This window comes from Diabrotica virgifera, chromosome 8 (genome assembly GCF_917563875.1).
Source record: "Diabrotica virgifera virgifera chromosome 8, PGI_DIABVI_V3a".
Lineage (NCBI taxonomy): Eukaryota > Metazoa > Arthropoda > Insecta > Coleoptera > Chrysomelidae > Diabrotica > Diabrotica virgifera.
Window position 1 is genome coordinate 25664068 of NC_065450.1, and position 24966 is coordinate 25689033.

The 24966-nt window shown below is 32.4% G+C and overlaps 1 protein-coding gene across 5 annotated transcripts in view; it reads left to right on the forward strand.

Annotated features, from left to right (window-relative positions):
* LOC114336268 (calcium-activated potassium channel slowpoke) overlaps positions 1-24966 on the forward strand; it is a 663340-nt gene that overhangs the window by 398424 nt on the left and 239950 nt on the right. For 4 of the 5 annotated variants that reach the window (XM_050659850.1, XM_050659854.1, XM_050659853.1 and 1 more), the window contains one exon: positions 12824-12936. The exons of the other annotated variant lie outside the window; for it this stretch is intronic. In XM_050659850.1, the coding sequence (XP_050515807.1) occupies positions 12824-12936 (113 nt within the window). The remainder of the gene's footprint in view (positions 1-12823; positions 12937-24966) is intronic. 5 annotated transcript variants of the gene reach the window in all.

Consider the following 24966-nt stretch of genomic DNA (forward strand, 5'->3'; position numbering starts at 1 on the left):
ACCTATCTTGACATATACGGCGGAGACAAGACCTGACACATTTAAAACGAGACGACTACTAGAAACAACAGAGATGAAAATACTCCGGCGAATATCAGGGAAAAGTCTGATGGATAGGGAGAGAAGCGAAAACATAAGAAGATCATGCAATGTAGAAGACATGAATGGATGGGTGACAAAACGGAAACAGGAGTGGAACGAACAAATTAGTAGAATGACAGAGAATAGGATAGTATGAATAGCACGAGATAAGTCACCAAATGGACGAAGAAGTATTGGCAGACCAAGAAAAAGATGGTGCGATAACTTAAACAATCTAGGAGGCTAATATTGAAGAAAAAACAGAAAAAACAGGCTTCAAAGCCTACATATAAGAAGGAAGAAGAAGATCTTAAAAGGACAGAGGATAATAATCTGAATTTTAGTTTCTGCCTCTTTTGGTTTAGGGTTCATTGGTGGTTTAGCATATTTTGTAATTATTTTAATAATTACGCCGAAAAATGAGAAAGATTTGATTCCAGTTCAGTGCGTATACAAAAGTGCTCTGAGAAGATTTATGAGATCGAAATGCGCATAAGCATATAGTGGAAACTCTATTCTGAAATCAAATCTAAATCAGCTTTTACTCTTGGTTTATTTTTATTCATTTTTGTGCGTATAAAGGAACTAGTTCGCTAAAGATTATTATCACAGTGAACGACAAGTCGTGAATGCAATTACAGAATCCCTTGTCGATTAATTCATCACTCTGTTCTGCCTTATATTTACATCTTAAAAAGCACAGAGGATTATAATCCGAAATTTAGTTTCCGCCTCTTTTGACTTATCACGAACTATATCATGAACTTTGTTTTTTAGCTACGTTTACGCTCGGCCCAAATCTTTCTCATTTTACATTAATACTGTTTAAAAGCTCTTGAAGCCTATATATTGCGTCAGAAAATATGACAGTATCGTCGGAATATCTAATTGCAATTAACAGCACTCCATATTTACATATCTTAACGCCAAAATCTTCTAGATCTTTTAATGCTTCCTTAAATATGTCACCAGAATGTGGATTGAATAACAAAGGTGATAATACACAAACCTGTCGAACTTCTCGTTGTGTATCCTAGAATTGTAGAATGTCCTACTGGTAGCACAACGTATAAAACGTGTATTTAAAACAAAAAACTTGAACAAAAACCAGTAAAAACTAAATCTAAAATATCACAGACAAAATTTTTCAAAAACCATCACAAAACGTAGGTTTTGAAAACATTTATTTGGTAAAAAATAAGAAACAAATGCAAACTTGGAGAAACCAATTTTTTTTCCTCTAGGATTAAATTCTTGTTACATTTGTCCACGGCTTTCCTTTCCCATTATACATCTGAAGAAGTATCTTATAATTATAGCGAAATGTTGAGCATCACTGACAAGTGCAAAATAATATGAGCCAAAGCCGGAACGCGTTCTACTAAAAATATTGTAAGTCAATCGTCTTGTTATTATAAGCTTTTATATGTGTGTCTGATTACAAGCTTGGACGTACATTCCTTGTAGGTATCGTAATTATTTAGCAAGTCCCGATAATTTGTCATTTCTTAAATAATGCCTTTCTAATTTCTTCTCTCTGCTTTAATGTGCATGTATTTTTACTTCATGGCTTCCGTCACTTACCTCTGTTTGTGCTTTTATTTTTGACTCCATCCTTTTAGTGTATTTTATCTCCTTTTACCTTAACTTGCTATATTTTTGCCAGCCAACCAAAGTGAAAGATTAGTTTTTATATGATATCGTTAGTTTCTTCTTTATGTATGTTCTATATATAAAATGTCTTTTAGTTCACATATATTTGAACTACTTTTATACAAGAAAGGCGAATCTTATTCTACACAATAGAATAGAACAACCAAAATTTGCACTAAATCTTTGAGAATATAATATCGAACAAAAATGCTAACTATATACAGTAGAGCGGTAAAAATAACAACAATAAGATAATATGTACCGTCCACCAAGTAGTTTTTTATTAAAACTTAACTTAATGGTTTTAAGGGATTGACGATAGAGGATTAGTTAATATTAGATATAAGATAGTATTGGATCTTTTATATATTTTTATGTCTGCATTTAAAATTATGTAATTTTTGTTATAAACAATTGGGAGTGTCCCTATTTATAAAACATCCACCACCTCGTCTTAGACTAGGATTATAAAATTATTCTGAAAAAAAAAAGTATGAAATAAACACAACACTAGGTATTTTATTTTCTTTATAACATATTTTTGAAATACACTGCGGTGCAAAAAAATCGATCCACTAAAAATTTGGTCATTTTTGATGTTTCGAATTTCCTAAACCTGTTGTCCGAGTTAAGCGATTTTTTACCACGTTATAGCCTTATGCATTGACAATATCGCTGTAATAATATTGTTGCTAGACAGTCAAACTGTCATTGTATACCGGGTGTACGAATCAAACTATGCTTTTTTCTCAAAGTTCTCATCACACTCTGGATTATTCTATCATTTATAAAATACTGAAATTAAAACCCAACTATAGCCTCAGGTTTTCTTAACATTTTGTCTTTCGATTCATTCGCTTATGTTGGATAATAAAAAAGTTAGTTAGCTACTTTAACAACTGGCCATGTTCGTCATCAGTACAGGGTGTCTTCTAAATAAGTGCGACAAACTTTAAGGGGTAATTTTACATGAGAAAATAATGACAATTTGCTTTATAATCATATGTCCGCAAACGCTTCGTTTCCGAGATACGGGATGTTCAACTTTTTTTACAAACTGACGATTTATTTATTGCTTTAAAACCAGTTAAGATATGCAAATGAAATTTGATATGATTTAAGACGTAGTTATTGCACATTTTTAACATACAATTAAAAATTATATATTCACCATTGGCGTGCGTACAGATAATATTATCGGTCATAATACCCGTTTGCGCGCCAATGGTAAATATTATATTCTTAATTGTATGTCAAAAAATATGCAATAACCACGTCTTAAAATCCACCAAATTTGATTTACATATCTCAACTGGTTTTAAAGCAATAAATAAATCGTGAGTTTATAAAAAAAATTTAACATCCCGTATCTCGGAAACGAAGCGTTTGCTGACATACGATTATAAAGCAACTTGTCATTATTTTCTCATGTAAAATTTCCCCGTAAAGTTTGTCACACTTATTTAGAAACACCCTGTACTGATGACGAACATGGCCAGTTGTTAAAGTACCTAACTTTTTTATTATCCAACATAAGCGAATCCATCGAAAGACAAAATTTTAAGAAAACCTGCGGCTATAGTTGGGTTTTAATTTCAGTATTTTATAAATGCTAGAAAAATCCACAGGGTGATGCGAACTTTGAGAAAAAGCACAGTTTGACTCGTACACCCGGTATACAATGACAGTTTGACTGTCTAGCAACAATATTATTACAGCGATATTGTCAATTAATAAGGCTATAACGTGGTAAAAAATCACTTAAATCGGACAACAGGTTTAGGAAATTCGAAACATCAAAAATGACCAAATTTTCAGTGGTTCGATTTTTTTGCATCGCAGTGTATAATTGCTTCCTGTTATAACTTGCCAAACTTAAGAAGCAATCAAGTTATGTCTAAGAAATGTTCGGAAATATTTAAGTTAATACAGTTAAACCTAAAACTAAGATTACTATTATTACAAAAATGAATATAAATCTCACCAGGCTTCCGGGTTAAACCGCGTCGATTGTCCCTCTACCGAGCTTTCGACATCCTGTCTGATGTCTTCTTCAGGGCTTCTAGGGTCTCAATCTCCCGAGTCCCCAGACACTACACTGTTCATTACTCACTGCACTACAGTAGTAGTAGTTGTGGTGCAGTCACGCAACAACCACCAAAAGACGAAAAGAGGATAGAACACTAAAAGCGATTACTGAAAACAATAATAATAATTTGTTTACTAAAAATGATACTGATAGAACCATTTCTCATGGAAAATTAGATTTGACAAATGCTAGACCGATGAAACTATGGAAAAATAATAAAAATAATAAAAAATAATAAATATTTGTGAGCTGCTTAGATAAAAGCAACAGTAAATTGAACAAAATATAATTTTAAATTATTACAACTATAATTAGTAAATCAGTTTATACTATGATTTATTAAGAGCGTAGGCGCAAAATTTCGGAGAAATGCTTTTTAAATGCTGTTTCTATTTTACTAAATGTTCATTATTTTAGAATTCTGAGAAAACTACTAAATATTTTTGAAAAATTTTAACGCAGACTAAAAGATTACATTATTACCGAGGGCCAAAAGTCCCTTAGAATAAACAAAAAATTTCTTTTGTAACTTATTAAAATAAACATTACACATAGAAGTTTTCAGGGAATTTCGGCCCTCGGTAATAATGTACTCTCTTATTCTGCGTTTAAATTTTTCAAAAGTATTTATTAGTATTCTCAGGATTAGAGGTACTAGTACAGTTTATAAGACCAAAAATAATAATTTTTTCAAGAATTTTTTCCTTAGAACCTTTATTAAAAATGAACATAATATTTTTACATATTAATATCTAACTCTTAGAGAGTACAAAAAATGTATCCTTTTTCATTTATACACTTACACTAATATTGTAGAGGGCGCAAAAGTCGTGGCCTCGAAAAATGATGGCGTACAGTTAATCTCAGGATTGGGATATCTAAAACAAAAAAATCGTACCGCATTTGAAAAAGAAAGGTTTCTTACGTGACAATTTACCACAATTTGACCAAAAAATAAAAAATAAATATTTTTAACCATGAAAAACTGAATAAACCCGCGCGAATTTTTCACAAAAATTTTCAAATTTTCTTAAAATCTATTTTTACGGAATTTTTCACTAACGGTGGTAAATTGTCACGTAAGAAACCTTCCTTTTTCAAATGCCGTATGATTTTTTTGTTTCAGTGATCCCAATCCTGAGATTAACTGTCCGCCATCGGAACTACTTTTTTTCGAGGCCTCGACTTTGGAACCCTCTACAATGTTAGTGTACGTGCATAAATCCAAAAAAAATATATTTTTTGTATTCACTAAGAGTTAGATATTAATATGTAAAAAGTTTTATGTTGATTTTTAATAAAGGTTCTGAGAAAAATGCTTATTTTTGGTCATCTAAAATGTACTAGTACTTGATGCATTTAAAAGGCATTGACATGAAATTTTGCGCCTACTTAATTACTTTCCTATGTACCAGACATGGTTTAAAGCAGAGGTAAATTCCCATAGTCTATATTGTTAAAACTTTATTGTGTCATATATGTCTTAAGAGAGGTGAGTATCACAAGAATCAGTATACTAACAAAAAAAAATCCGTGCTGGTAACATAGGCCGATTGAAATAATACCGTCTTACGTAAACCTTAGAAGTCAAGAAAAATATGTAATCTGAAAAGCAACAGTAGACTGAACTGTAAATAAAGAAAACAAAGATAGGAATAAGAGAAAACAGAAATAGTCCAGAAAGCCACTGCGCATCCGCTAGGAAAAATATTCTAATTCGGATTTTTTGCACAATCTTACTCAAAAAGGACTCCTTTTAACAAATTTGCATGTTGCCAGGACCAAAAGGTGGTCAAAAATTTTTTAAACGTTTTTTTTTTGTTTTTTTTTTCTAAACTTATTTTTTTTCCATGGAAAAAAGTTTTTTTAGGTTTCTTGGATCATTCCAAACAGAAAAGGTCTTTAGTGACTTTTCTCTAAAAATTATAGTTTTTGACATATAAGCGATTAAAAATTGAAAAATTGCGAAATCGGACATTTTTAACCCTCGAAAACTATGTCAAAAACTGAAAATTTTAATGTTGCCAAGGTAGGTAGATATTCTTTAAACATCGATTGATGAAATCCCGAAGAGTTTTTTGCAATGCAATATTCAAAACACCTTTGTTTTTTAATTGATAATCAAGCGTGCGCGACACTATTTTCCACCGTCAGTAATGGTGCAAATGAAAGGAATAAATTCGTTATTTCGTAAACCGGCGACTTCAAGGAAAAATCCCGAAACAGGTCGATTTTTATTTTTAAGTTATGATATTGTGGCATATATGGTATACTAGTGACGTCATCCGTCGGGGCGTGATGACGTAATCGATGATTTTTTTAAATAAGAATAGGGGTCGTGTGGTAGCTCATTTGAAAGGTTCTTCAATTCTCTATTCAGTAATGTAAACATTTACATCATTATTTATACAGGGTGTCCTTCTACTTCTTTTTTTGTCAAATAATTTAATTTAATAAAAATTTTTTGGACACCCTGTATAAATAATTATGTAAATGTTTATATTACTGAATAGATAATTGAAGAACCTTTCAAATGAGCTAGCACACGACCCCTATTCTCGTTTAAAAAAATCATCGATTACGTCATCACGTCCAGATGGATGACGTCACTTGTATACCATATATGCCACAATATCATAACTTAAAAATAAAAATCGACCTGTTTCGGGATTTTTCCTTAAAGTCACCGGTTTACGAAATAACTAATTTATTCCTTTCATTTGCGCCATACTGTCGGTGGAAAATAGTGTCGCGCACGCTTGATTAGCAATTAAAAAACAAAGGAGTTTTGAATATTGTATTGCAAAAAACTCTTCGGGATTTCATCAATAGATGATTAACGAATATCTACCTACCTTGGTAACATTAAAATTTTCAGTTTTTCACATAGTTTTCGAGGGTTAAAAATGGCCGATTTCGCAATTTTTCAATTTTTAATCGCTTATATGTCAAAAACTATCATTTTTAGTGAAAAGTTACTAAAGACCTTTTCGGTTTGGAATGATCCAAAAAACCTAAAAAAACTTTTTTCCATGCGAAAAAAATAATTTTAGGAAAAAAACAAAAAAAAAACGTTTAAAAAATTTTTGACCACCTTTTGGTCCTGGCAACATGCAAATTTGTTAAAAGGAGTCCTTTTTGAGTAAGATTGTGCAAAAAATCCGAATTAGAATATTTTTCCTAGCGGATGCGCAGTGGCTTTCTGGACTAAAAAAGAATAAGAGCAATCAGGTCGATTTCATACCCACAATGTTTTATCGACTTGGATAAATATCTTGGAGAATAGAACACGCAGTAGGTGAAGTAACAGAAGAAATGGCCGTAGAAAGTAAGTCAAACAGGATTGTCTACTATCCCCTAATCTTATTTCTTATTGTGAGAGATTGGGTGATGAGAAAAGTAACTGACGACCGAACAGATATCAGGTGTAGGTGTAACCTATTCAAGCAAGTTAGAAGATCTTGTCTACCTGCTAACTGAAATAATATGCAAATAAAAACTAACAAGTTGGCCAACTGAAACCTCTATACTCTGGGTATTGAGATTTTTAAAGAAAAAGAACTGACGAAATAGGGGAAAATAGAAGAGAAGAGATTTAAGACACTAATGAAGAGTGGCTTAGCTCAGAAGAACAAATCAAATGGGCAGAGAGACACTAAATCTCAAGTGAGTATTCGGGCTAGCTTAAATACATATTCGTAATATAATAAAGAATGGCGGTACAGAGCCCAATTTGAATAATATATTAATATGTGGAAATTACTCTGTAATTAAATACAATATTAAAAAGACGAGCCTGTACCGCCATTAAGAAGAACAAAAAAATGTACTTTCTTCAAATAAACTTTTTTATCCGATGCCTAGATTTTGTGTCATTTTGGAACTACTAAATTTTTTTATTTCATTAGTAGTTCCAAAATGACACAAAATCTAGGCATCGGATAAAAAAGTTTATTTGAAGAAAGTGTATTTTTTTGTTCTTCTTAATGGCGGTACAGGCTCGTTTTTTTAATATTGTATTTAATTACAGAGCAATTTCCACATATTAATATATTTTTCAAATTGGGCTCTGTACCGCCATTCTTTATTATATTAAGAATACGTGTGCCAAATATCTCGAAAAATATTCAAAATTACAGCCGCAATCTTGGAACGCGTTTTCGCTACCTGTTGATCGCTACTGTTTCCTCTTATTCATGGAAAGGAATGGGGGATGTAAAGGTATATACAGATGAGAATAACAACGGTTCAATATACATTATATCACTTTACATAAAACTTAGCAAACAAATGAAATATCGGAAACAACAAAAATTAAAATCTTAGTTATACGTCTCCCAGAAGATAGTACATATTCGGATGACGGGAAAGATATTTCAAAAACGTCGTTTATGCATATATGACTAATGTTTAGATTTAGTTATTCAGTACACAAAATTCTACTGAAGAATTCCAATTATTAACATTATTATATAGATTATTATAGCTTTTTCTTTATTCATATTTACATGTTGCTTTTATGACTAATACAAATAAAATAAAGGTCCTTAAAAGTTTTGGAAATTTATAAATAGCTGCAAAAGTACGTTATGATTAAAATTTAAAAAATTTGTTAGAATATGTTTTATTAATTGCTGATACATGTAAGGCCTTTCAATTAAAGAAGCAATTTACAAACAACAAACGGAGTAGAATATTCACATCTCGTCCATATGAAATCTTCTTATACCTATTTCGGGCTTTATCCTCATCAGACAGGCCTGCTGACGACGAGATGAGAATTACTTCCGTTTGTATTTTGAAGGCTGAGTCACAACTTTTTAGCTGGTAAAGTGGAGGTGTATGCTCAATAAATAAAATAGAAACATATCCATTACCATGACAGTTTCTGTGCCTATCTTCGAAAGTCAGTAGATGATGGCAGATATTTTCACTAATACGTACAAATTCCCGAGGTATAAAATTGACAACTCTTTTGTAAATTATATCAATTTAGAATAAATATAATTTACAGAAAAATACTTATTTGACTTTCATGAGTTACACTCATTGAAGAATCATATTACATTTTAAAAAAAGTAATGACTTTTTTATGTTATGGATATTTAGTGAAAATAGTTGACGTTATATAGTGAACTTCAAATAAAGGCAAAGGAACTGTTTTTGTGAGATTTATTTTAATTTGATTTATTTAGGTTTTTATTTGCAACATTATTGGTTTTTAAAATATCTTTTAGGGTTTATATTAATTACATATAATTATGCGAACGGTTTATCACTAAAGAGACACTTAGAAACAGAATATACCGACTAATTTTTTTCTACTTTCCTAAATCTTTTTTATTCAATTCTGCATATTTTTCCAAGTTCATAGGTATTTTTTTTATTTTTCCAAGTGGGACGGAAATTGTTATTAAGAAATAACTAAAAAAAGCAGTTACCCCGAATGCTTCTAAATAAATTTTTTAGACGTATCGAAATAACACGTTTTCTCTCTTGTTTGTTTTTGGAAAATAATTTTTGTTTGAAAAATCCCTTAATTAGTGATTTTTAGAATATTTTTTTTTCTAAAAAACTACTAGATAAATTGCAATTCTTCAAAAAGCATTTAATCTTTAAAACTTCAAGTACAAATAAGAATATTTTGACTAAAAAAGATTTCTAACTTGCTGAAAACACGGACCCAATTAATTTGAATATGTCTTTCGAGTAGTGATGTTGATTATAGTTACTTTCGAGTATTCGTTACAGATCGTTACTTTTGTATAAAGTAATCATTTACAGTATTCGTTTTTTGATTACTATGATTACTTTTGTTACTTTTGTATTTGAGTACCGGTAATCATATCGAGAATCTTATTTCTCAGTAGGTAGGTATTTTGTATAGATATTCCGATATAACTACGACCTTCACCGATCTGTTTAAGGGATAAAAATGATTTGATCATGATACTATAAATAACATGTTATTTATAATATCATGGATTTGATTACTATGATTACTTTTGTTACTTTTGTATTTGAGTACCGGTAATCATATCGAGAATCGTATTTCTCACTAGGTAGGTATTTTGTATAGGTAAACAAAACACAGACAGCATACTATATGTTAAATAATATATGGAAATCTAATGAGATAAAACTGAACATCAAAGTAAAAATCTTCAATAGCAATGTAAAGGCAGTACTATTATACGAATCACAAACTTGGAGAATAACAAAACACAACACTGGAAAGATTCAATTCTTCATCAATAAATGCTGACGAAAAATTCTAAGAATATTTTGGCCCAACCGAATCAAAAACTCTTATGGAAAAAATGAAGCAAGAAAAATACATAAAGAAATAAGAAAGAGAAGATGGAAATTGGTGGGCCATACTCTGCGGAAACCAGACACAGATACAACAAAACAAGCATTGGAATTCCAACCTCCAGGAAAACGGAAACAGAGGATGCCGATAAATACATGGAAGAAAACAATTATTAAAGAAGCAGAAAGCGTCGGCCTAACCTTTAAAGAAGTCAGAGAAAAAGCACAAGATCGGCAAAAATGGAGTGTGACAGTAGATGCCCTATGTTCCAGTGGGAACGAAGAGGATAAGTAAGTAACTAAGGTATTTAAGGGATAAAAATGATTTGATTACTATGATTACTTTTGTATTTGAGTACCGATAATTATATCGAGAATCGTATTTCTCAGTTTGTATAGGTATTCCGATATAACAACGACCTTCACAGATCTAGATAAAAATATAGGGTTCTCGAATTCGATCTTTGTTAATGACATACAATATATACATACAATACATATTTTACATATACCATTGGGTTCAACGCATTTCAAACAGAGAAGTCTTAAACAGAGTAGGTCAAGGCGAAGGTGACTTAATGAAGATGATAAAAAAGAGAAAACTTGAATATCTGGGGCATATAATGAGAGGTAGCAGATACAGGATGCTGCAGTTAATACTCAATGGAAAGATCGACGGAAAAAGAGGAATTGGTCGAAAGAAATATTCATGGCTCCGAAACCTTCGTCAATGGACTGGCTTATCAGCAGATCAATTATTGTTACATGCCCCACAAGATCGAGAACGATATCGGCAAATTGTTATGGAAGCTACCCACGCCTAAAAATTTGGGCACGGTACTTAAAGAAGAAGAAGTATACCATTAGACCTCCCTCTGTTTCATCTTCTATCTTCTCCTCACCTTCACACCCCTAAAACGCTTCATACCGATAACGATATTCTATAACACTCGTAAAATACTGGTCCCGTCCGTTACTCGCTGGAATACATTGATAGAAAGTAATCAAGTGTACTGGTTGTACCAGTACACTTACACTATACAATAGTCGTTACTCGCTCTGATACGATTGGTACGAAATAATCAGAGTAATCAAATTAATCAAAGTAGATACAATAGTCGTTACTCGCTCTGATACGATTGTTCTTTGTTTAAATTCTATCTTTGTTTAAATTTAAATCCATGTTTTTAGCAAGATAGAGACATTTATTGTTGTCATGTTTTATTAGTTTTTTTAGAAATAAATCCAAAAATACACCAATGATAGCATTTTTTCAACAAAAAATTGCAAATAACTCGAAGAGTAGGCATTTGCAGAAAAATTACCACGAGAGAAAAGTGATTACTTCCATAAGATCCGTCTGAAAATTAATTCTGAGCGATTCGGTGAAATTGTTTATTTTCTAGTTATTTGCGAATAAAAATTTACGGCACACTAAAAAAATTTATAAAAAATACATTTGAACTTTAAAAAATATAGAGAATCGGATAAAAAAGGTTTGATGCAGAAGAAATGAAAGAAATATGCTCTGGTTTTCGGGGGATAAACCACTCGTCTAATATACAAACAACTTGGTCATTTTATTACATGTCTTATAGTAGGTATTATATTTGAAGGTGTTCGTATTATTTTAGTAGTATATTTCTAGAGCGGTCCCATATCTCAAGTCATTATAATAAGCAACTTAAGTACATACATGAAAAAATTGATTGTTAGATCTATAAATTGTACCACATGTATTTTTTATAATTTGGGGTATCGAAATAATTTCTAAAAAAAGAAGCCATCTCCAGTAGTCCTCAAAAGATATTTAAAAAAAAATGGAATTGTTACTGAAACACGCAAAAATTGTAAAATATTTCATTTTAAAAATTAAGGTATTTTTATCAAAATTGTGGGGGGTAATTATAGGGATTTACCAATTTACGTAATTAATAAATCACAAGCACATGTCTAACACACCTACCTATACACTGCTCACACAATTTAACGTATTGGATTTTAACATATGACTATATAAAAAATCTCTTTTAGACGGTATCTTATAATAGGCGAATAAAGAAAGAGAATCAGCTGAAAAACCTTATACGAGTTTTTAAAGGTTCCAAAAGTATATGACGGATAGCTGTTGACGAATCCTTGAAGACGTACATCTGATTTTGCTGTTTTTTAAAGATTCATTTAAAGAACTAAGGGTGGTTTAGTGGTTAAAAATTATTAGAGTAGTAATAAATTATTGAAAAATGGGTGAAAAAATATGGCGTAGGTCAAATTGGATTTCGCTCATGTGGCCCCGCTATCTTAAGAATTCTATCTTTTCGTCTCAAAAATAAAAGTCGAATTACCCATGAATTTAAAGCTTATGATTTTAACTTCAAACTGAAGTCACCTATAAGAGCAAATGGCGCTTCATCGAGATAACGAGAATTACAGCGGAGAAGCTGCCTCTGGCACTCGTTTTGATACCACGTCTTCGTGTGAAATTAGAGTAAACGGAGCTTTAAAAAAAATTGGTTAGATTGTTGTTCTATGTTAAAATCCAATACTTTTTAATCCAAATCTACACGCTCAGCAAAATATACAAAAATTATTTTTATCTCAATAAGCTTATGTTTTAAATTAACAAAACACTCTTGAGGTATAAAAATGTGAAAATGTTTCTATGCAGTAGTATATTATTGTTTTCAGTCTCCCGATACGCAAGTTTGGCAAAACGATTATCTCCAAGGAACGGGATGCGAGATGTATACAGAAACGTTGTCCACCTCTTTCACTGGCATGTCCTTCACCCAGGCTAGCGAGTAAGATGTTTTTCAAACAAATATAACAAACAAATTAGAACAATGTTACTAGATAGTAAATATATTTATTCGTTTCTAAGTTCGGTAGAGGTTTAGAGTAGAGGAAATCTAGCGAGTTTCGTAATACAGGCTGCGACATTAGTGTGAAGAAGTCCAATTACTCGTTTGTTGTAATAGATTCGAAAATAATTATGCAGTTATAAGTTGGGGCATATACGGGCATATATTTTATGGGGCATATATTTTAAAAATATTTTCAAATATATATTGCCGGTCCGGAACAAGCATGACGTAACTGCAAAATTCCAAATTTCTCAGGAGAGCAAAAAACGATTTTTAAATATTTAAAAAGGGATAAAATGAAGAATAATCATCCAGGAGCGTTTATGGCGTTATAGTTTATGGCGTTATCGTTATGGCGTTTATTCTTACAACGATGGCTTTTATTTTTATCCTTATTGGTTCGAATTTCATTATCTTAATGCAATCTTCCCATTTTCAATCCTATCTACAGTTGCGTCATTCTTCATCTAAAAAAATTTTTTCTGTACAAAAAAACGATTTTTAAATATTTAATATGCCATTTAATCTTACAGCGATAGCTTTTATTTTTATCTCTTTTGGTAATAATTTTATTATCTTAGTTTGATCCTCCATTTTCAACCTTATTTACAGTTGCGTCATTTTTCATTTGAAGCAAGGCCTAAAATGGCGCGTATTTCAATATCGACGCAACTACCCTCTAGTGTCTCAGCACATAGTTACAGTTCTGTCGCTTTTTTATCATCTGTACACTGTATTTTAGAAGATAATTACGCAATAAACAGAAATTGACAAAATTTGCAGTTACGTCATTCGTCTTCCCGACTGGCGAGTGGCCTCTCGTATTGGCAGGGTAACACAAACTTATGTTTCTTTTTAATAGAACATCCTGTATATTTTTACATTTTTGGTATTCTCATTGATGTCTTATTTCTTATAAGTTTTTATAATGGTATACGAGGAAGTTTAAAAGATAATTACGTTTTGTTTTATTATTTTCTTAGCAAAATTCACACCCTGTAGAATTGTAGTGAGTTGACATCAAAAATACTATTTATATTCAAATGATTTTTAATATAGTTTAGTATTGTTAAAAATTAATTATATAGCGAAATGTTAAATTTTAATATAAAGGGTTGGTCGAAACCCGGAATGAGTATTTTCTGACTTTTCTTAAAAAGAACATTCTTTATTTTAGTATTGTAATGAAATAATATTTTATGGTTTTTTTATTTTTTAAGCGTTCCCTATACCTTCTTCTTCTTCTTCTTCTTCTTCTTCTTCTTCTTCAGCCTGTGTTCGTCCACTGCTGGACATAGGCCTCTTCCATTTGCTTCCATCGATTTCTACTCTTGGCAATTCTCATCCACTGCTTGCCCGCGACTTGTTTGATATCATCTGCCCACCTCTTCTGCGGTCTGCCTACTAATCGCCTGTTCTCTCTTGGTCTCCAGTTTGTTAGTCTCTGTGTCCATTTTTCGGGATTATCTGGGGCAACATGTCCGACCCATTGCCACTTGAGCCTTGCTATACGTTCTGCGACATCAGTAATCTTTGTTCTTTCACGAATGTCGATATTTCGAATTTTGTCTCTCAAACTAATCCCTAGCATGGCCCCCTCCATCGCTCTTTGAGTTGTACTGAGCTGCTCTAAGGTTTTCTTTGTAAAGGCCATGGTCTCCAGTCCATATGTAGTTACAGGCAAGATACATTTGTCATAAACTCTACGTTTTAGACACATTGGTATATCTCTATTCTTCAAGATAAAGCTTAACTTGCCGAAAGCTACCCAAGACAATTGTATGCGTCTTTTTATTTCGGCTATTTGGTTTTCTTTGCCGATTTTAATGGTATGTCCCAGATATATATAGTGGTCTACATTTTCAAGACTGACGTTGTCAATAACAAGATTAGTTTGTACATTACTCATTATTTTTGTTTTCTGAAGATTCATTTTGAGACCTATTTTATTTGACTGCTGGTTTAGTTCCTTCATCATTTGCTCCAGTTCCTTGATATCTGTACTGAATAATACTATGTCGTCCGCAAACCTCAAATGACTCAAATGTACACCATCAATGTTTAGACCTTTTTCCTCCCAGTCGAGCTGTTTGAATACATTTTCCAATGCTAAGGTAAAAAGTTTTGGTGAAATAGTATCACCTTGTCTAATACCTTTACCAAGGCGTATTTTTTCGGTTTTTTGGTCTTCATTGATTTTGATGTGGAATGTGGCCTGTTCATAAATGTTTTTAATGAGTGTAGTGTACCGTGAGTCTATTCGAGCATCCCTGAGGGCTGACAAAAAGGACCAGGTTTCAATACTATCGAAAGCCTTGTGAAAGTCAATAAATGCCATATGTTAGGGTACATTATATTCTGTGGTTTTTTCTACCAGTGTTCTGACGGTTTGTAAGTGATCGTTAGTACCAAACCCTTTTCGAAATCCCGCCTGTTCAACCGGTTGATATAAATCAAGTTTTTTTGTTATGCAGTTGGTTATTATTCTTGTTAGCAATTTGTATAAATGTGACAACAAACTTATAGGCCTGTAGTTTTCAATATTAGTATTGTCTCCTGTCTTGTGTAAAAGTATTATTTCGGCGTTTTCCCACAGATTGGGTATTCTTTTCTCTATCAGACACCTATTCAGCAAGACTTCCACAACCTCTACAACGGTGTTGCCACCCATTTTTAACATTTCAGACGTTATATGATCCTCGCCAGGAGCTTTATTATTCTTCATTTGCTGTAAGGCATGTCTAATTTCCGAAGAAGTTATTTTAGGGAGAGTTTCTGAGCCGACGTTTAGAATTGTTCTATGGTCTGTTCCGGGGTTCTGTATAGTGGATGTATAAAGATTCTTGTAGAACGTTTGTATTTCCTTCAGTATTTGAGTTTTTTCTGTCACCGTATTCCCCTGTTGGTTTTTGATTTTAGTTATCTTCGATTTTCCTTTAGTTAAATTTGATTTCAATACTCTCATGTTGCTATTGTCTTCGATGGTTTGCAATATTTGTTTTGTTTTATAAGCCCGCAAGTCTGACCTTATGCCCCTTTTTAACTTTATTGTTAATAGCCTTATATTCTGGTAATTCTTTAGATGTTCTTCTTCTTTCTTCCATTAAATCCAGTGTTGTTTGTTTAAGTTTCGTTTTTCTCGGATTTTTATTTTTACCACAGATATTTTTTGTAGTTGATGTTATGTCATTCGTTAATTTTTGTGTTATTTCATTTATATCTTTCGTGTTGAATACTGGTGAAGGTCCTAGTTTCTTTTTTAGTTCACTTTGATATTCCTCTTGATTCATTTCGAGTGCTTCTATGTTTGGTAATTTATCCTGTGTTAATAATTTTCTTCTATCGAATTTCGTATTTACTTCTATTCGCACCCTAACTAATCGATGGTCACTACCAGTGTCGACAGAATTTAGTACAGTAACATCTTTAGCAATGTTTTTGAAGTTAGAGAGTATAAAGTCAATTTCATTCTTTACTTTGCCGTCTGGGCTGTGCCACGTCCATTTTCTCTGCATCTTTTTCTTGTAGAATGTGTTTAAGCAGAATAGCTTTTCTTTGCTGAGGAAGTTTGCGAGCATATCACCCCTGTGATTTCTACTTCCCAGTCCAAAATTTCCAATATATTCGTTGTCGTTGTTATTTTCGTTCTTTCCTATTTTAGCGTTGAAATCTCCCGTAATTATTACGTAATATGTTTTCTCTAGGTTTCTGGCTCTTGTAATGTCTTCATAAAGTTGTTCTACCTCTTCATCATCTGCAGAAGAAGTTGGCGCATAACAATGGATTATTTGAATGCTGTATCTACAATTTAGTTTTATTACCAGATAGATAACTATTAGAAATCGCTTGGAATTTAGTTACCAAGTTTTCAATTCTTTTATGTACCAAAAAGCCTACGCCTCCTATACCTTGGTTATTTCCTGAATTGTATTGGTACAAAGTGTGCCCTGATTTTAGTAGAGTCGTTTCTTCGCCTTTGAGCCTTGTCTCGCATAAGCCTACTACGTCCCATTTTATGGTCTTAAGTTCTTCTTGCAACTCTTCTAGGTTATCTTCTGTCCTCATCGTTCTGATGTTATATGTTCCGATGTGCATTTTGTGTGTACTAAGCGAATTCTTGCCTCCCCCAGATTCCACGAGGCAGACCCTTTTCTGGGTGTGGGACTTGGCATAACATACCGTACCCACCTGGGGTCCATATCCGTTCGTTTTAGTATTCGCCATTTCTATGTAGTTGGAAGGATAGGTAGCCTTAAAACACCACGCTGGCTAGACGGGTTGGTGAGTTTTATATCAGCCGCCCACTCTGGGTCAGACGCTGTTCGTAGCCGTCCATTCTGGATCAGACGCTACGGTTTTGATTCTATATTACCCCTATAATCGAGGGTTGCCACTTCCGCCATCCACACCGTACCGAAGCTCCGCTTCTCCGCCATGTCTGCCGTTGTGGACTTCATCCGTAACCCTGGACAAGGGACCCTAAACAGGTGCTAGTTTCCCGGGTCAGGAAACCCCCGAAATCTGCGAGGCGCAGGGATTGATTCATTTTCCCTGATAGGACTATCTTCAATAATTTAAAGAGTTCCTACTCGCTACCCACTCCCTACCTAACTTAATTTGTGAGATATTCGTGATTCTTTAGCCAAACATGAATTGAAACAAAAATTGCGTGAAATTTTATTAGGTTGCAATAAAAATTTATTTTCGGCAATCTTCCGATGTACGACAACCAAGAAGAATAACTTTTCAAAGTTTACTAGAACTGTTTCAACGAACTGTAGGTATATGTAGATTGCGAGAAATCTGCTCTGACAAAAAGATTTTAAATGAATAAAATGAATTAAATGTAATACTTAGTGTCGCTGAGAATCTGCGATATATTAGTACGACTGTTCTCATAATCTAAGTGTCTGGTCTGTGGAAACTGTTTTAGTATACTTTCAAAACTTTCCCTTCTTGGTTGTCGTCTATGGAAGAATTTCTGATGATATTAATCAGATCCGCGTTAGAAAAATTCATACTAGTAATGATAACAAAGCAAATGGAACTATAAAAATAGTAGAGTGTCAAAGGTTTAAGCAAATTTAGTGTCAGTCATAGCTAACTAGGTAGAATAATGTAGCTATGTTTTAATATTACCGACAATCTTACATACGTAGGTATTTTGATATCTCATCCAATATTAATAAATTAAGGATGGATAAGTGTCGATTAATACATATTATTTTCGAAAAATTATTTTTTATTGAATATTTTCACGACCAACCTAATAGAATTTCACGTAATTTTTGTTGCAATTAATGCTTGGCTCATAGAATCAATAATAACTTACAAATTAAAGCACTTAAGTATAGGGAATGCTCAATAAATAAAAAAGTACCATAAAATATCATCTCATTACAATTCTAAAATACAGGGTGTTCCATTTAAGAAAACTCCGAAAATACTCATTCCTAGTTTCGACCAACCCTGTATACTAAAATTAAAAATTTCGCTATATTAATCATTTTTAACAATAGTAGACTATATAAAAAATCATTTAATCATGATAGGAGTCTTTTATGTCAAATCACAAAAATTCTACAGAGTGTGAATATTGCTACTAAATTAATTAAAACCCGTAATTACCTTTTAAACTACCTGGTATAACATTACAAAACCTTATATTTTAAGATACAAGACATCGAGGAGAATCCAAAAATTTAAAAAATATAGAGGGTGTTTCATTAAAAAATAACATAAGTTTGTATCACTCTGTCAACACGGGGCCCTGTATATTTGAATTTTTTTTAATTATGGTCCTATGCCCCAACTTGTACCTAAATAACTTTTTTTCGTATCTTTTACGACAAGCGAGTAACTGGAGTTCCTCATACTAATGTTGCACCATGTATAAAACAATTAGTGCATGGATGAAAGATACTAATTAATATGGTGAAGGACTAGAGCAGATTCAAAAGTTTCATTCTGAACATATTATGTGCAATTGTTTTTAGTGCATGATAGATGATCTCAGCATATACATACAAAACGAATAGAATAGAGACATTGTAACTAAAATAAAACTGTTTCGACAAATTTTCTTTTTTTGGTACAATAATCATGCATGAAGCTTTATTAATTATTTCATAAAAGTAACAACATCCTGTTAGATATGACATAAACTGTCTTAGGGCGTATTATCTTTTTTGTAATTTAATGTGTAGAGGGAGCTACTAACTGTAGAGGGACTGTACTAGATAAAGATTTCGTGAATTGACAGGGCTACCAAGGACCTATTAGATAATACTTTATCTGGTGGGGTAGTACGTGCTGCCAATAATATGATCTTAGGTAGATAGCAATCAGAGAGGCAGAACCAATCATTTTACGAACAGAAGTACAGAAGGCTCTCAACGAACTAAGAATAAAAAAAATTCATGGATCGATGGCATACTAATATGAAGAACAAAACCAGAATAAAATAGTCGAGAATGAACTAACATCGGAAGTAGAAATCAACTCTGGAATCCGACAAGAAGATAGCTTGAGCCCATTGCTTTTTAATTTAGTAATGGACAAAAGCATAGAAGACATTACAAGTATAGGAAAAGGATATAAGATGGCAGAAAAATAAATAAAAATCCTCTGTTATGCTGACGACGCAATCTTAGTCTCCGATAACGAGGATAAACTACAGCGAATGGCACAAACTTTCAATACAGTGGCGAAGAACTACAGCATGAAAATATCAACAGCTCAGACCACATCCTTGGTAGTATCAAGGGAACCCATAAGATGCAAAAAACAACGAACTAATTGAACAAGTCTCGACATTCGAATATCTGGGAGTTAAAATATGTAGTTATGGAGATGTTAAAGAGAGCGTCGGAAAGCAAGCAAATAAAGCCAATTACGTGTCAAGATGTCTGAGAGATGTCATCTGGAGAAATAAAGATCTGAGCATAGAGAAATAACAACAAGGTTGTTGTTATTATTTCTTGTTGTTATTTCTCTATGGATCTGAGGCTGGAAGGGAATGTACGCATATACAAATCATGTGTAATAGACTAAGAGCCGCTATAGGTGAAATTTCTTTTAATCATTTTAGGCACGATGGGACCCTATAACTTAAATAATAGAACCTAAAAGAAAACGTTTGAACATTGTGCCGTCACTTTTCAGTGGCACATACGTCGACAGTGGCGCATCAAACTTTCCATTTATGGACGGGATAAATAAATTAAAAGTTACCCTCCCTTACTACCAGAATTAATTTTTTTTAATTTTTTTAAGTTCAATGTGATTAACACATAGGATTCAGCGTAATTTTAACCCACCATCTCCTCCTCCCTGCCCCAACCATCAAAAACTTCATTTTTCGTTTTTATTTTTTTTTGGTGGGATGTAATCAATTTTAAAATTTCAAAAAATTCACACGCATAGCTGAGGATTTTATAAAACATGCCTATTTTTTATAGACCCATAGGTAAAGTGTACATAACCTCAAAAAATTAAAAGAATTTTTTTTTCAAAAAAGCGTATAACTTTTTTTGAGGAATAGCTGCAGGTCTAATTTTTTCTTAATCTTGTGTGTTTTATCAAACACTATATTCTTAATTTTTTTCAGATTTTTCCGTAAGGCTCCCCACCTTCAAAAATCCGAAAAACTGTTTTTTGGGGGTTTTCGGGAATTTTCCCTATTTTATACACTTCATAATATATCAAATCAATTTTGTTTTTATAGGTTATATGTAACTTGAAGTAATTGAGTCCTTCAGAATATTTAAAAAGCAGAAAAACATGTTCAAACCCCCCAAAACCCCCTTAAAAACAGTTTTTTGGATTTTTGAAGGTGATCAGCTTTACAGAAAAATCTGAAAAAAATCAGAAATATAGTGTTTGATGAAATATACAAGACTCAGAAAAAATTAGATCTGCAGCTGTCCAAAAAAAAAGTTATATACTTTTTTTCAAAAAAAAAAGTTTTAAAAATTTTTTGAGGTTATTTACACTCAACATACAGATCTATAAAAAATAGACGTGTTTTATAAAAGCCTTAACTATGCGTGTGAATTTTTTGAAATTTTAAAATTGATTGCATCCCACCAAAAAAAATAAAATCGAAAAATAAAGTTTTTGATGGTGGGGGCAGGGAGAAGGGGGTGGTGGGTTAAAATTACTATGAATCTTATGTCTTAATCACACAGAACTTAAAAAAATGAAAAAAATTAAATTCTGGTAATGAGGGAGGGTATTTTTTAATTTATGTACCTATCCCGTCCATAAGTGGAAAGTTTGATGCGCCACTGTAGACGCATGTGCCACTGAAAAGTGACGGCACAGTGCTTAAACGTTTTCTTCTAGGTTCTACTATTTAAGTTATAGGGTCCCGTCGTGCCTAAAATGATTAAGAAATTTCACCTATAGCGGCTCTTAGTCTATAAGATCTATCATGATGTACGCGATAGAAATAAGATACACATCAGAAAGCAAGAGGATACTGAGAACATCAGAAATTAGAACGTTAAGGTCAATAACTGTGAAAACACTGAGAGAAAGAATACCGAACAACAGAATAAGAGATATCTGTCGCATACAAGACAGTACGGTGGGGAAAACAGAGGCGACGAGAGTGGAATCAGCATGTGACGAGAATGGACAGCGAGAGAATAGCCCGTATAGCCAGAGATTCAAAGCTAACAGAAAAGAAACCAATAGGAAGGCCCTTTAAAAGGTGGCGAGAAAGCTGACAGGCAACATCACAGCTACGAATACAAGCTCAACATCGGGTAAGAACAGGCCAAGAGGCCCAGTATAAGAAGAAGAAGAAGAAGAAAATGGCATACTAGCGAAGACTTTAAAAGTAATGGGCGAGATTGGCGTATATGTAATACTGGACATATGCAACATGGTATCGATCACAGGTGAATGGCCTGATGAGTGGTGCGAATCTACCTTTATCCATATCCATAAAAAATAATTACTAACCATGTGCAGCAATTACAGAATCATTCCCCTAATTCCTCATGCAAACAAAGATCCTGCTACTATAATCAATGAACGGCTAAAGAACTTTCTACTTTAGAGATAGACGAAAGACAATGTGGATTCGCACCAGGAAAAGGAACGCGTAAGCAGCTGTTGAATACTACACAGATAATAGAAAAAGTCAGAAAACAGTGATATGAGCCAAAAGAAAAAGCAATTACACATTGTGTATACAAACTTACACGAGGTGACTGTCCAAAAACTTACATCGTTCAAGTTCAAACTGGCGGAACCTTTAAAAAAATGCATACCAGGACCAATGAACTGTCGATACGAATGGAATGGCCCAGTCCCATTCAAATAGTGAAGCGAGATAGTAAAAATTTCGAGGTAAAAAGCTTCGGTTCCTGGCCTCTAGCGCTAAAATCACTGTTTGCATATTTTCATCCCAAGTTTTATCTGCATGTTCATCTATCATTATCCGACGCGAGTACCTCTTCGAATGTAAGTTATTAGAAAATGCATGATTTCGATGTCTTGTAATAGAATTTTGTTTGGGACGTTAAATACTTAGAATGAAAACTGCAGCCTGAGTAAATTAATAAAGTACACAAATACAATCTAACAGTAAATGAAAGGAATAAAATGTTGACTTTTTAGGTATGTGTACATTTAGGTAAATCAATACGCACATCAATATTCTCTTTTAGGTTGTTTTGTAGACGTATTTACTAGGTAAAGTATTTTTTTTAAATTGTGGTTGGTAAATAATTTAAGAAAAGTTTAGTGTGAACACTTAAAAAATATTGTTAGGGAACTTTTCATAATACACAGGGTGTACAGAAACTCTCCTGACAAACGAGGACCGGAGATTCCTCAGATAATTTAAAAATAATTTAACTTAATTCACCTAGGGCCGGTTGTTCGAACGCTAATCAACATTGATCACTAGGGAGCGGATTTATATGCGATCAATTTTGATGAAATATGCGCATATGTATGCGGTAAAAAATTACGAAATATGCGCAAGATATGCACAAAAATTCAAAAGATGCGCATTTCGAGAAACCACAAATTTTCTGTTCTATTCTATTCTAGGGGGTTCTTTTAAAGGGGGGCGGCAATCTTATTTATTATCTTTCAAATAAAATCATTCTTTTTATATATATGCAATTTTTTCACAGTTTTTACAAAAACTGCTACCAATAGTTACCTATTTAAAATAAAACAACAATATCACTATAAATATATCTTCGATTATAATTCACTACAATGTGTTTTTCCAAATTCTTTACGAGGAAACATATTCTTTGATCAGATAAAATATTTTTATAACTGGAAAAACTCCTTTCAACATCAATAGAAGTAATTGAGGCGTATTTAAAATAACTTGTTAATTTCCGTTAGAAATGATTAATTATTATTATTATTTATACACAATTAAATGAAAAAAATAATTTTATTAACGTTTCGACGCCCAAATCGGGTGCCGTTGTCAAAATACAAAATATTACTAAAATAAACTAAAGTGTTGTTGCTAAGCAAAAAAAATTCTTCTAATAATTTATTTAATCTCACTCATTTATATTGGCAATTCAGACATATATTATACATTTTAAAGTAGAAGACTTTAAAATGATATTGCCAATATTTATGAGTTGCGTTCATGTATATATATATATATATATATATATATATATATATATATATATATATATATATATATATATATATATATATATATATATATATATTCACTTAATACACATCACATGCTATAATTTTTTATGACGGATATTCTTGAGTTGGGGTTAATTTCATGTAATCGAATGAACTATCTTTCAGTAAGTCGTCCCAGGAACGCAACTCATAAATATTGGCAATATCATTTTAAAGTCTTCTACTTTAAAATGTATAATATATGTCTGAATTGCCAATATAAATGAGTGAGATTAAATAAATTATTAGAAGAATTTTTTTTGCTTAGCAACAACACTTTAGTTTATTTTAGTAATATTTTGTATTTTGACAACGGCACCCGATTTGGGCGTCGAAACGTTAATAAAATTATTTTTTTCATTTAATTGTGGCTTATTTCCCATATAAATAATTAATCATAAAAATGCCACAAGGAAATAGCTTCAGAACAACATTCCGTTAGAAAATCGTAAAACTATAGTTAAAGGTGTAAATTCTCTTAACAATAGAGGATTTAAAAAAATCACCAGAATTATAGGTACCTACTAAATATAAAAGTAAACAAAATTCGGATTTACAAACCATCCTTCATCACTTTAACACCCTACAATCATTTTATAACGGCGTACTATAAGCACAATAAGTACTTTGTGTAAAGATTGGGTATTTTCTAAGAAAAAATGAAAGGCAGTGAATGAGCCGTCTCTCTTCAGGTAGTTCTCGAATTAATAGATACGATAGCCTGTGCGGGGAAATATTTTGTGTCGAATTAAAAAATTTAAATTTTTTTTTGGACTTAAATGTTTTTAAATAGGCACAAAATATGCAAAATTTAGTAAAGTTCTCAGATATGCGAAATATGCATGCAATATGCATTTAGCATAAAATCCGCTCCCTATTGATCACTATCAAATACTTAATTACTGTCACAACTGTCAATGTCAACTTTGGTTGGGTTGCCGAAAACATAATTATTGATGACAATTATGAAATTAGTTAATCAATTATGTTAATAATTGTTATGTTAATTGACTAACTAATCTCATAATTATAATTAACTATGTTTTCAGCAACCCAACCAAAGTTGACATTGACAGTTGTGACAGTAATTAAATATTTGATAGTGATCAATGTTGATTAGCGTTCGAACAACCGGCCCCTAGTCCGAAAATGCTTCCTACGGGACTTAGAGCTCTTTCAAGATGGCGCTTTGTAATTAGTTTTTTTTTAAATACCTCCAGAACCTTTCTATTTAGAAAAACGAAAACTAGTATGCCTGTTTATCATGCAAAGATAAAC